Genomic DNA, 13,709 nt, shown 5'->3' with positions numbered 1-13,709 from the left:
GGGGCCGACTGACCATCACACCAGGAATGGTTTCAACCACTGGCCAGGAAAAGAGGGCGAGGTGAAAGACAACAAAAGTCCCAAAGAGAAGTCCTAGCACAAAAGATTCTTTAGAGAGGGGGCAGGGTCAAAATTCAAAAATAAAATCTGGAAGCAGGTTAGGTTTTAAAGGTCAGGGACAAAGTTGGGTTCAAATTGCGGTGTGAGGTAGTTATTGAGGTACTGTATCTGTGGAATGAGCCCTGGGCTATGAGCTAGAAGATCTGGATTCTGGGCTTCGGCTTTACTGCTAACTTGTTGGTTGATCTTTGCGAAGTCATTCACTAAGATCAGCTTTCCGGTTTGTAAAATGGAATAAACAGTGCATTCTCCTCTTCAGCCCCCCAGGCTTACAGCAGTAAGAGAAGGTAACGAAAAACAAAGCGCTTTAGAAAGTTAAATCTCCTGCGCCTGCATGAAGCAGTTACTCCATCACCCCCGTCATCAGAGCTCTGAGGCTGAGGTGTGGTCCCCCTTTCCAGGGCCTTGTCTTCCTCCCGTCGGCCTGGGGGCGCCCGCTCACAGGGCCTCTCTATCCCGGAATTCTTCTCTATGGTCTTCCCTCCCGGAGCGCGAAGACGGGAGGGAGTGGTCAGCACGCCTTTTCCGCTAGTCGCCCCCCTCTAGCCCACAGTCTCGCTGCCCCGAGCCTCCCGTGCCGGCCGGCCGGCCGGGCGGACAGGCGGGCGTGCGGGGGGCGCGCGGGGGGCGGGGGGAGTTCCGGTTCCGGTTCTTTGTGCAGCTGCAGCAGCGGCTCGGGGGAAGATGGCGGCCCGGGCGGGTTTCCAGTCTGTGGCTCCGAGCGGCGGTGCCGGAGCCTCAGGAGGGGCGGGCGCGGCGGCTGCCCTGGGTCCGGGCGGGACTCCGGGGCCTCCCGTGCGAATGGGCCCGGCGCCGGGTCAAGGGCTGTACCGCTCCCCGATGCCCGGAGCGGCCTATCCGGTGAGTGGGGCAGGAGGAGGGGCGCGCGGGCCGGGGGCGGGGCCGAGCGGGGGCCTGGGACTGACAGGGGTGGGGGAGAAGTAGGAGGGACTCTCCTGGGAGGGATTCGGGCCCTGAGTGGGGGTGAGGGCAGGCAGTGCGGAGGAAGAGAAGGGAGGCGGTTAGCATCCCCACCTGCTCCTGGGAGCATTGTTTCCGTTGGGGAGTCAGGGTACAGAAACAGCGTGGTTGAAGTGGGGCCAGAGGTGGGCATGTGAGGACCGGAGTGCAAAAGGGCTAGGGCAGTTCCAGTGCCCGGAGGAACACTACACAGAAGGTGTAGCAAGCAAATTGAGGTCAGCTTCTAAGGAAACGATAGCTGGCAGTACCATCTGAGTAAATGTGGGACTTAGAGAAGATGCCCAATGTGTCGGATACAAAATAGACTGGGGAGCATTTGAGTATAATCTGTGTGTCTCTTAGCTTTGGGGCTATATTCTCCTGTGGAATTGTACCTGGAGTACAGGACGCTCCAGTTATTTGGATTTCAGAGACAGAGGGCTCTCCTTCCATTGTGCTTCACCCCACCCCCAGCCTTGTTCATTCAAAGAACTCAGGCCATCTCTCACTTTTTCTTGGCGGGGTTTGTAGGGAAGCCATGACATCTCTGGGTCCTCTCCTCTCTATAGAGACCAGGTATGCTGCCAGGCAGCCGAATGACACCTCAGGGACCTTCCATGGGACCCCCTGGCTATGGGGGGAACCCTTCAGTCCGACCTGGCCTGGCCCAGTCAGGGATGGACCAGTCCCGCAAGAGACCTGCACCTCAGCAGATACAGCAGGTCCAGCAGCAGGCGGTCCAAAATCGAAACCACAAGTAAGATGACTCTGGGGCGAGGGAGGGAGGGAAGGAGGGAGGAAGCCCGTGAGGACACAGGTGATGGGAGAGACCGAACCCAGAAGTGGTGGTGCTGGGTCAGCAGATGGGTGCTCATTCTTCAGAATGCCTCACATGGGTGGGGGTGGGGATGGGCGGAGTGTCTTTGATTTGAGAGATGCTTTGCAGTCCCTTCATTATCCTATAAACGGAGGTGCTGACCAGTCTGTCTTCATGTTCTGGCTAGTTCTATCCCAACCTGATAACAGTATTTATTCCAAACAGTGCAAAGAAAAAGAAGATGGCTGACAAAATTCTACCTCAAAGGGTGAGTCCAGGCTGTAGGTCTTCTTGAGGATGTCCTGAGTTTGAAAATAGAAATGGTCAGCTCTAGATCCCAATGATATCTCTTTGTTCCTAAGATTCGTGAACTGGTACCAGAATCCCAGGCCTATATGGATCTCTTGGCTTTTGAAAGGAAACTGGACCAGACTATCATGAGGAAACGGCTAGATATCCAGGAGGCCTTGAAACGTCCCATCAAGGTAATGCAGGAGAGTGCTAGGCAGAGAGCCAAAGGAGAGGGCTCGGGAACCTTCAGTGGGCTTAGGATGAGAAATCAAAGGCACAGCGCAGCTCTCCTTGGCATTTAAATTACATCTCCCTTCCGCCTACGAACTGAGAATTACATTAGAACTGAACAGCAAAGGGGGAGGGGCTTTTGCTATCTCTTGCACCAGAAATACACCCTGTCCGTGTTTTTGCCATAACTGCTCTGCTACCTTGGGAACCTGGCACCTTGCATGACTTTGTCTGTTTGGCATCCTCGTGTATGCACTTGCACTCAGGCCAGTGGCCTGTATTCTTATAGATGGAATCTCTATCCACCCACCCCAGGGAATGGGTAGATAGTAAGCCAGTCTGTTAGGAGTAATTTGGGGGTTTGGGGAGAGCTTGTCTTCAATATTAAAGCACTGAAGCCCCACCATCAATCCTGTTTCTGCCTTCCTCAGCAAAAACGGAAGCTGCGAATTTTCATTTCTAACACTTTCAATCCGGCTAAATCAGATGCCGAGGATGGGGAAGGGACGGTGGCTTCCTGGGAGCTTCGGGTAGAAGGACGGCTCCTGGAGGATGTGAGTTCAAAGTCCACTGTGGTTGACGTCTAGGGTGGGAGCTGCTGGGAGCAAGCAATGTTGTCTGGTTGGCAGGAAGCCTGATCGGTGCTCACAGCTCCTGTTGGGAACAGCAGGGAGAGGGTCACTGTGTTCCCTGCACTAAAAGACAATGGTTCTTTGTGTCTGGCTCCCACAGCTTGGCCCTCGCTGTGGTATCATATCAAGAACCTTATTGTTCTGGGATTTGATTTGTTGTTTACCTTCCTTCTGATGGTGCTGGCCATTGGACTTAGCATCTGCAGATTATTCAGTTTTTGGTTTTTGTTTCTTAAAAATCAAGTGAGTTTGCACTTAGCACTTGAAGACATGCTTTTCTATCTGAGTCCTTGAGGTCCTTGATTCCCACTGTGGTATCTCCACCTTCCCAACTGTCATTGGAGACCTCTCACAGTTTAAGAGGGATAGTTTTCTTTGCTTCATGGGGAACATCAGCTGACAGGTATTAGCCCAAACTTCCTACCCCAGAAGCTCACCTTTCATTCCTTGCACTCTCTGTTTTTAGCTGTTCATAAGCAAGCTAATTTGAATGCATTTTTGCAGGAAAACCGGGGCTCCGTGTCAGAGCTTCCTTCTCTATATAGGTCCAGTCCATCTGCTGGTGGTGTCATTCCATCCAAATAAAGCTGTTTTTGTTCTGGCTGCTTATTGCCTGTGATTCATTTCCCCTCTAGAGTCAGACTTTTCTCTGTTCAGACTCGCTTTGTTACGGGCAACGGTTTGGCTTAACTTGCCTCATTTCCCTTAGGGAAATGAGGTGGGTAAGTCAGTGACCCTGTACATGTTATTGGCTGCTTCTTCAGGGTTCTGTGGCTACTCTGATGGGTTTAATACCCCCAGACACCGACCTTGTCATCTCCTGAGAGAGATTCAGAAGACAGTTTTTTGAGTTTTTTTCCCACTGCTGTTGTGGGTTCCTTTTTAATGGGATTTTTGTCTTGAGGAATTTCTTCTGGTCTTTTCTAACATGATCTCTCCTCTCTCTCCTCTAGTCAGCTTTGTCCAAATATGATGCCACCAAACAAAAGAGGAAATTCTCTTCCTTTTTTAAGTCCTTGGTGATCGAACTGGACAAAGACCTGTATGGGCCAGACAACCATCTGGTAGAAGTGAGTAGTTCTGTCCTCTAGGCTTTGACTCCATGACTGAAGGATGAGGGACTTGGGAGCCCAACTTTAATGTTTAGGGAGAGGGAGAGGTATACAGGGTTACCCCCAGTATAAAGTACTACCCTTGCAGTTTGCACGTTGACCTCCAGGTGGCACTAGCTGTTCTGATACTGTTTGAACCCAAGAGCTCTTGCAGTCTGACTTGTCCCACCTTTTTAATGTTATTATCCTGGTTGCTGCCCCAAGGGAAATTCTAATGGAGGCCTCTTATACATTCCAGGTTATCTCTGCATCTTGCTTATTAATAATGGTGAGATGTAGTTATCCACACCCTACTCATACTTTTTCCTGATAGCAGGTGCTGTAATTAAGGCGGTTAGCTAATAGGGTTCTAGTCCTTACAAGGTTACCTCTATAGATAGATCGGGGACTTCCTTTTGGCTCCTGTTCTGTTTAGATTCACTTCCCACGTCATCAGAAATCCTTTGTTATAAAGCCTGGTTACACAGTGTTCTGAAGACCATGTTAGCGACAGTGTTCTTTGGGGTACAGTCAAAACAGAATGACACAGTCCAGCTCCCTGAGTGAACTTAACCTGCTCCTTTCTTTGCCAGTGTAGCTGCAGCCCCTTAACCTCAACCACTAAGAGACATGGAAAGGTCTTTACCATCTAATAAGGGAAGTAAGTCATAGAATCAATAGAAATTTGTAAATATATTTAACTTGACTTTATAGCAGTAGAGTATAGTGGCTAAGAAAGTGGGCTTTAGAATCAGACATGCCAGAGCTCAAATCACAGCGCTACCACTTAGTGGTTGTTTGACCTTAGGCAAGTTACTCCACTCGTCTAAGCATTAGTTTGCTCATCTGTAAAATAGGTTTAATTGTGTCTATCTTATGTGGAAGTTGTGGGAATTAAATGAGATAATCCCAGGTAAAGGTCTTAGAAGACTCTTGAACATAGTAAGTATTCAAGAAATGATAGCCACGTTTTTTTTTTACTGTGCACATAATGTATTATCCATTTGGTAGATAAAGTTACCACTGAAAATTTAGGCTAATTTAAATGTGACCCTAAATAGAATCAAAGGTTAATCTGTTTATGTACAGACAGTAATCCGAGATCTTTATGCAATGTTTAGAAATGTTTCCTGCTATTGCTCTTTCCCAATAGCCTCAGTAATCAAAGTTGAATATTCAGTCATTACAGACGCTCTTCCCTCCCACCCCAGCTCTTCCTCTGGGAGAGCAGCCCCTGACATCTTCCTCTCTGTAGTGGCACAGGACCGCCACTACCCAGGAGACGGACGGCTTCCAGGTGAAGCGGCCAGGAGACGTGAATGTACGGTGTACTGTCCTCCTGATGCTGGACTACCAGGTATTCTGGGGTGACGTCAGGGGACCTAGCTTTCACAGCCACCTCCCATCAGCAGCCTGATACTCAGAGGTTTAAGTCTAGTTGTGGGTGATTTGTCACCAGACGATAAACTCCCTAAATACAAGGAGAGGGGCTTAGTCATCTCTGAGTTCTTCCTAGTGTTTTTTGGCCCCAGAGAAAGCACTACATTAATGCTTGTTGAATGGCTTGAATGTGTGGCCACACTAAAGCACCCCAAAATGCATATAGACCCAGCTCACTAGCTTCATCCCTGTCCTCTTTGGTTCTCTGCAGCCTCCCCAGTTTAAATTAGACCCTCGCCTGGCTCGGCTCCTGGGCATCCACACCCAGACCCGTCCAGTGATCATCCAAGCACTGTGGCAATATATTAAGACACATAAGCTCCAGGACCCTCACGAGCGGGAGTTTGTCATCTGTGACAAGTACCTCCAGCAGGTAAGAAAAGGACCCATTCTTTTGCCGGAGTCCAGTGGAGCACTAGTTGTGCTCAAAATGCCCACTTCGTAGCTGCCTTTTTCCTCTTTCACACAGATCTTCGAGTCTCAACGTATGAAGTTTTCAGAGATCCCTCAGCGGCTTCACGCCTTGCTCATGCCACCGGAGCCCATCATCATTAATCACATCATCAGGTGGGTACGTAGGGGAGGCAGCCGTGGGCTGCGGTGGCCGGGCACCAGCTCTCACAAACCGGCTGTCCGATTTTCAGGGAGCACGTTGTCAAATAGCAGTGATGTAAATTCTTTACACTCACCGTTTGGTGAAAAGGAGGGTAGCATACACCCCCAAGCTCATAATTTCTTAATTGTTCTATTACATCTTACCAGTATTTGTGTTTGCGAGGTTACTTACGTCTGGTAGAAACAGCAGTCCGTTTCTCCTGCTGTGCAAGAGGAGAGCGTTCCCGCGAAGACTTTCTCACGAGCTAAAGTGGCATAAAGCAACAAAGCGATTACGTTTAATTTACGTGGAAACCTTTTTGAGCGTCCCAGACCCCCAAAAGGACCTCTTTCACGCAAAATAAATAGAAACAAAGTCCGCGTGCTCACAGACACAAGTCACAGCCCTGGTGGCTCGCTGCCGAGATGCTGGCTGGGGTTCTCCCAGAGAAGCTGCTCGGGGCACGCGCTGCCTCGGGGATATGCTGCCGCGACAGCGGTGCCAGGCGCTGGTTTTGCTTCTCGCCTGTTCTCGTAAACGGAAAGATCCTCCTCGGAAAAACTAATGTAGGTCTTCCGGCAAAGTAAAGTGCTATAATGTGTTATGGCGTGTTACTGCACATCTCATCGCAGCTCCGTGATCAGTGACATAACATTGGCAGCTTGAACCCAGCCACGTTGGGAATATTTAAACCACAGAAATCAGCAAATGCTCCAAATTGGCTTTTTTTTCCCTCCTCTTTTGGAGAATCAGTTGTTAGACATTTACCAGCCCATCGCAGACGGGCTCCCATCTCTTCTGTGGATGGTAAAACATTCCAGCCTGAGACTCCGCAGTTCCATTATCTCCTCTCTCTGTTCCGTTCAGAAGATGGATGGGCAAGGCATCTTACTGGACATGGAGTGAAGGAATGCCCTTCCCCCTCCTCAGAGCAGCAGGCGGCTGGCTACAGTCTCTCTGCCTTCTTTCCCTTACTCTGTGTTAATTCCAATAAGGCTTTCCTTCCTTTATATCCTGAGCTGTCACTCAGCCAACAGTAACTCCTACGATTTATATGTTGGATTGTTAATAGCTCATCTGCCCTGTGCTTAAAAGTTAAGCTGCTTTTTACTTTATTTTGTATGGTATGTGTTTTATTTGAATTTATTTTCGGGGTCAATTTTAGTTTAACAGGGAGAAAGGTATGTAAGATACTACAGTGGTAGTTTCCTTTGGGGAGGGAGAGAAACTTCATTTTCACTGGATATCTTTTGGACCATTTGAATTTTTACCACTGATCTAAAAAAACATAGTAGCTTGGTTGGGGTTTATATACAGTAGGTCACACACACTTGAAGTGTAGTTGGAGAGTTTGTCAAATGTAACACCATGTAGCTACCATCGGAAGGAAGGTACAGGAAGTTTCTGTTACATGCAGAAGTTCTCTTGTGCCTTCTTGCAGTCGACCCCTTACCTTCATTCTTGGGCCTTCTTCTGGATCTTGTGTAAATAGGTCTTAGGGGACGAGCCCTTTACCAGTCCCTTTTGGTTTCCTCCCCAGTGTTGACCCAAATGATCAGAAAAAGACTGCTTGTTATGACATCGATGTGGAAGTGGATGATACTTTGAAAACCCAGATGAATTCTTTCCTGCTGTCGACTGCCAGCCAGCAGGAGATTGCTACTCTAGACAACAAGGTAGGGGCCCCTGCCTTGGGTAGCTTGGGTGCCACCAGCCCTCTGCCACAGCTCGTAGGCTGTCTTTTGATTCTCGACATTGGTTCAGGATGTATTAACACCTAGTATACGCCAGCACAGGTACCAGTTGGAGCTGGATGCTAGGATTCTGGCCGTAACTTCGAAGAGCTTTGAGCCTTAGTTTTTGAACTGTGAAATAGAGACTGTCGCTTTTTTTTTTTTTTAAAGATTTTATTTATTTATTTGAGAGAGAGAATGAGAGAGAGCACATGAGACGGGGGAGGGTCAGAGGGAGAAGCAGACTCCCTGCCGAGCAGGGAGCCCGATGCGGGACTCGATCCCGGGACTCCAGGATCATGACCTGAGCCGAAGGCAGTCGCTTAACCAACTGAGCCACCCAGGCGCCCGAGACTATCGCTTTTTTATAAGGTTGTTGTGAGGATTCAGTGAGACGATGTATGTAAAGACGACACGGTATCTGGCACATGAAAACAATAACTGCTGCTGTTTCTGCTATTCTCTTGGTTAGACATAGTCCATGCAGGGAAAGCCAGAAAAGGCTCGAAGGAACACAAAGAACAGGGAGGCTTTCCTGGAAGAGTTGGTGCCCCAACTAAATCTTGAAGGACAAAGTGAGAGTTAATGAAAGGGGAGAAAGGATAGTGCTTAGGGGTGTGGGAGGCAGAGGACATTGCAAAAAGAGAGAACAGGGTATGTAAAAACGAGAGAGAAGTATGTTCAAGAAGTACAAGCTGTTTAATGTGCTAGGTCTATTTCAGGGTGCCAGGGATGGGAAATTTGGGGAAAAGAAACTGGACAGGGAAGCAGGAGCCTAACCATGAAGAAGCTTTGATACAGGGAAACTGGTTTCTATTTCGTCCTGAAGACTGGAGGCAGTGATGCTCTTTGCATTTAGAATGATCACTGGCAGGAAAGTGGAAAGTGAGTTGTAAGAGGGGCGGATCTGGAGGCCAGAAGCCCAAACAGGAGGCCAGTGCAGTAACGCATGGGAGACGTGTGGAGGCCTAAACCTGTGGTACTGACAGGATGAAAAGAAGTAAATCTGAGAGGTGTCAAAGTGGAACTGAAGAGATTTGGATGGCGGGGAGCGGCTTGAGGGAGAAGGAGGCATTATGACTCCCAGGGTTTCAGCTTGGATGCATGGTAGTATTCATCCAGATTGGCAACAGGAGAACAGAAGTGAGTATTGGGGGAAAGGTAGTGAATTTCATTTTGGAGAGTTTCAGGTGCCTTGAGATGTCCAAACAGATGGAGTGGTTGGAGTTTAGAAAATGGACTGGTCTGTAGACTGAGGACTCACGAACCTGTCAGTGGTAATGGAAGATCTGTCAGTGAAGGAAGTTGCCAGGACGAGTATGGATGATTAGGGGAAGGCAGGAACAGACCTCTGGAGCACAGCTTTTGAGCCAGCGGTCTGTACCACTGCTCCTACCTCAGAGTGTTTTTGCACCTATTTGTGCTGTGGATTAAGTATTCGCCGTGCGGCTCCCCCCATGGTGGACGTTGTGGAGACCAGAAGGAAAACTTCGGCCACGTGGGGTGTGTGACACCGTGCACATATCTGCTGAAAGAATGCTGAGCGCTGGGCAGCACTCCAGGCCTCGGTTGGGAGTGGCAGGCACTGTCTGCTGTGTAACTTCGCATTTCCCAGTCTGAAATGTTAGGAGCGTCCTTCTCTTCCTTTCAGATCCATGAGACAATAGAAACTATCAATCAGCTGAAGACCCAGCGGGAGTTCATGCTGAGCTTCGCCAGAGACCCTCAGGGTTTCATCAATGATTGGCTACAGTCCCAGTGCCGGGACCTCAAGGTAAAGAACTAGGAAAGGTGCATAGGGCCTTAGGTCAGTGAGGCATAGATTTGCTTTGTTTCTGTAGCATCTGGTAGAAGAGCCGGAGGGGGAAGTGAAGGACCAGATTTTCTTTAGCCTGCTCTCAGGTCTGTTTTCTAATCGAGTCAGGATATGAGGTGGAGCCATCGAGTGTTTATCCAGTCTCCTTACTGTGAGGTGTCACATCGTAGGGGATGCAGAGTGCAGACCTGGATCTCTGCTTTCAGAGCAACCTGCATTCTGTTTGGAGAAACTAGGCTAATAGGATTTATGCATTTATTTATTTATTTAAAATGGGAAGATCTAATTGGTTTTATTCAATGATTCATGAATTAGGCAGCATCCCTTCTAGTAAATAGGCCCTCTGAGGAGTTGTACAGAATGGAAGGTTTTGATAGACAGGCGTGGGGGGAGGAGCAAGGAAGTTATTAGCAGAAGCAAAGAAAGGATTGTTTCAAACCGGGTTATTTTCTTTTGGGGGGAAGGGAACCAACTGATCTGATATAAAAAAGTTGTAAACCACATAAGTCATGATGGGGACTCACCACTACCGCTGCGATAATTCAGAGGAGAAGGGAGGTAGGTGAGGCTGGGATAGCTGGGGAACGCCCCATGGTGAAGGTGGGATCTGAGGTGTTTCTCAGAGAGGGGAGCACCACAAGCTTAGGCAAGGAAGGGGGGGTGAGCATTGAACGAGTGAAATGTGCCCGCAGTTTTCTCCTTCTCCGTGAAAGGTGACTGTGACTAATTACAAAGGCAGAGCAAAGGGGCGAGGGACGAGGGGTGCCAGAAAGGGTCCCTGAACAAAGCAATAGACTCACTGATAGCAAAGGGTGACTTCGGTCATTGTATTAGTAGTTTGCGAGGGCTGCCATAGTAAAGTACCACAAACTGAGTGCCTTAAACAAAAATTTATTTTTATCTGGAGGCTGGCATTCTGAAATTAGAGTGTTGGCAGGGTTGGCTTCTTCTGAGGGCTGTGAGGGAGAATCTGTTCCAGGCTGCTCCCCTAGCTTGTGGTAGCCTCAGGCATTCCTTGGTTTGCAGATGGTGTTCTCCAAGTGTCTTCACATCGTCTTCCCTCTGTGCATGTCTGTCTCTGTGTCCAAGTTCCCCCTTTTTATAAGGATACCAGTCATGTTGGATTAGGCCCACCCTAATGACTTCATCTTAACTTGATCATCTGCAGAGACCCTATTTCCAAATAAGGTCACATTCACAGGTACTGGGGGGTTAGGATTTTTGACATCTTTTGGGGGGATACAATTCAGTCCATAACAGGTGTGAAGGAGGGAGACAAGTCTATTCTCCTCTCTCTTCCCCCTCCCATATCCCCCAGACCATGACCGATGTGGTGGGTAACCCAGAGGAAGAGCGCCGAGCCGAGTTTTACTTCCAGCCTTGGGCTCAGGAGGCTGTGTGCCGATACTTCTACTCCAAGGTAGGTGCCTGGGCATAGGAAACTGACAAAAAGCAAGGGGTCTGAACCCCAGATGGGGGTCAGCGGTATGAGGTGCCAGCTTCTGGTTTGTCTCATCTCCTGCTCCCTCCACTGTTTTCTCCCTAGGTGCAGCAGAGACGACAAGAATTAGAGCAAGCCTTGGGAATCCGAAATACATAGGGCCTCTCCCACAGCCCTGATTTGGCTGCACCGATTCGTATTTGGGCCCTGTGCTGCCTGCCTCATAGCACCTGCCTTGGTCTTGCTTGGGGCCTTCCAGGGGATGCTGTTGGTTCAAGGACAACACCAGAATGAAGAGGGTCTCGCATTTCTGTCCCACAAGACACCTGTCACCCTCTTCTCCCACCCCATCCCTTCCTGTCCCCCAGCCTCCCTTTGCCCCACAAAGTTCCCATGTGCCTCTACCCTCCCCTGGTCTACATAGGACCTCTAGATAGTATTAGAGAGAGAACCTGTAGTGGTAATCAGTGCATTGAATGGCTTGGGCCTAAGGCCAGGTGGTCTTCAAGGGGACCGGCTACACTGATCCTGCCCTTCAGAGACCCAGGAGTTGGGAGCTGTAGCCCCTTCTCTGAGACTCAGGCCTGGGGGCACTCCATAAGCTAGTTGATCTTGGCTCTCTGGATAACGGAATCCAATTTCCTTCCTTCCCTCCACAGGTTTGGCGCACACGCTCCCTTTACTTGTTGCCCTCTAGCACTAAAGGAACCCTGGTTCTTGGGCCCCACTGAGCCCCAGGTCAGTCCGCAGCCCTCTGGATTGGCCTGCTGTCTCAGTGCTTCTCTTACTCCCTCGTAGGGGGTCCACATCAGTATTGGAGTTTGTTAACTAGTGCTCCCTCCCAGCACACTCCCTGTAGCTGCTGTCTTTAGGATCCCCTGCTCTCGAGCTGTCCTAACGCAGGGCATTTGGGTGGGGGAATCTTGCCTTTCTCTGTCAGAGCCCCAGGGATCTAACCTGGGGTTTTGTCATTGCCAGCAGAGGCCGTTCCTTCCTGCTGTTGCTTGGAGGTGTGACTCATTTATTCACTCCATCCTGCCTCCCCTATCCCTTCATAGAGAAACAGGCCTCAAATCAAACGGGTAAAAGCCCTGGGCCATCCCTGTCTTCCTGTCCCTTGTCTGCCCAGTTGACACCCACTGGTGACTTCTAGGGCACTGAGGAGTGAAAGCGCCTAGGGCTGGCGAATAGCTCTGAGTTGGGTTTGTGACTCTTCCCTCTCCCTGCCTCACAGGATTGTGACTCCCCAGCCCCTGCCCTCAAAGCTTCAGACCCCCTCAGGTAGCAGCAGGACCTTGTGATCTTGGCCCCTTGGAACTGAGATGGTTTTGCATCTTTCCAGGAGAGCCTCAGATTCTTCTTCCAGGTTGTATCACCCCAAGTTAGCATATCCCAGGCTCGCAGACTCAACATAGCAGGGTGGGAGACAGCTGGGCACAGAGGGGAATTCCGTTCAGCCTGGGCTCTAAACCCACAGAACTGACAAAAGCCCCTGCTTCCCCACCCCCTCCTCAGGCTCCTGCGAGCACATCCTCCAGCCCCATATCCCTGCCTCTTCCACACCGGGGACAGAATTTTCTCCCCATCTTCCCCTTCCTCCCATTATCCCATCCCTCCCTTAAAAGGTTCTCCCCACAGACACTGGACAACCTCTGTCCTTGGGGCTGGGACCATGAGAAGGAAGTTCAGCACTCCTACATAGTGTCCCTGTTGAAGATAACTGTTTTTATTAACTGAATTATTATGTTTTTTTCATGGACCAAAATTTTTTTTGTACTGTCCCCTTACCGATGTCACCCAGTTTTAATAAAAGAATCTTCTGAAGGATGGGTCCCCCTACCTATTGAGGGAGAGCTCTTCCCTGAGCTCTTTCTCTGATACCATTAGCCATGCTCATGGTGTCTGTTCATTTTATTTGAGTAACAAATATTTCTTGAGCGCCTGCTGTGTGCTCGCTGTGGTGCTAGGCACTAGAGATAGGGTGGAAAACAAGGTTCTACCCTGTGGACCTCAGGTTCTCACCTGAGAGCTGCTTCTGTCAGCCCAGTGGTCCAAGCAGGCCGGCTACTGGTTGGGATTATTGGGCTTCCTCACTGGGTCTGAGCGTCCTGCCCCCAGCTCTCGGTAGGGAGGTCCTACGAGCACGAGCCAGTAGCACTGCGATCTCCTCCCTCACCCTGCTGAGCTCCCTGTGGCATCCGCCGGCTCCAGAGCACTGCCTGGGGGGGCGCCTGCGGTTCCTTAGGCTTGCTGATCCCGAGCCACCTGTAGGCGAGTTCCTCCCAGGGCTCCTATCTAGCGAGTGTGTGTGCCTCTGCCTGCCAGGCCTTTTAAGGCTCCACTTTCACGGCCCTGAGAGATTTCAGTTCTTAAGACTGGCATGGAAGTGCTGTGTTGTGCTCCTCATGGCTACAGATAACCTGCCCCTCGGGATTGATCTGTTAGCAGAAGCATGAAATTCTGCAGCCCCCATCATAATGTGCTTGCTCCTCACCTGGCGGCTCGTACTTGCCTTCTTGGTGCTGCTGTCTTGTTTGGTTCT

General features: G+C 49.9%; 1 protein-coding gene across 3 annotated transcripts; it reads left to right on the top strand.

The window, feature by feature from the left end:
• The first annotated feature begins 615 nt into the window (after positions 1-615).
• Positions 616-12,991, top strand: SMARCD1 (SWI/SNF related, matrix associated, actin dependent regulator of chromatin, subfamily d, member 1). 3 transcript variants are annotated; one of them, XR_010411522.1, is made up of 13 exons: positions 616-981; positions 1,650-1,837; positions 2,123-2,165; positions 2,260-2,382; positions 2,851-2,973; positions 4,005-4,121; positions 5,398-5,499; positions 5,794-5,955; positions 6,028-6,149; positions 7,718-7,853; positions 9,562-9,684; positions 10,753-10,927; positions 11,045-11,146. XR_010411522.1 is itself a non-coding variant. In XM_064591258.1 (13 exons), the coding sequence occupies exons 1-13, from the start codon at positions 805-807 to the stop codon at positions 11,324-11,326; spliced, it is 1,572 nt and encodes a 523-aa protein (XP_064447328.1). In that variant the 5' UTR covers positions 621-804; the 3' UTR covers positions 11,327-12,991. The 3 variants fall into 3 exon arrangements, 2 of the variants coding, with proteins under 2 accessions (XP_064447328.1, XP_045729430.1); XM_064591258.1 differs by lacking the exon at positions 10,753-10,927 and adding an exon at positions 11,273-12,991 and having other exon boundaries at positions 621-981; XM_045873474.3 differs by lacking the exon at positions 10,753-10,927 and adding an exon at positions 11,273-12,991 and having other exon boundaries at positions 624-981; positions 6,052-6,149.
• Positions 12,992-13,709: the final 718 nt, after the last annotated feature.

This window comes from Mirounga angustirostris, unplaced genomic scaffold (assembly GCF_029215605.1).
Source record: "Mirounga angustirostris isolate CCGP_5_RB_7025 unplaced genomic scaffold, mMirAng1.0.hap1 SCAF_5, whole genome shotgun sequence".
NCBI lineage: Eukaryota > Metazoa > Chordata > Mammalia > Carnivora > Phocidae > Mirounga > Mirounga angustirostris.
This window is presented reverse-complemented; position numbering and strand designations above follow the sequence as displayed.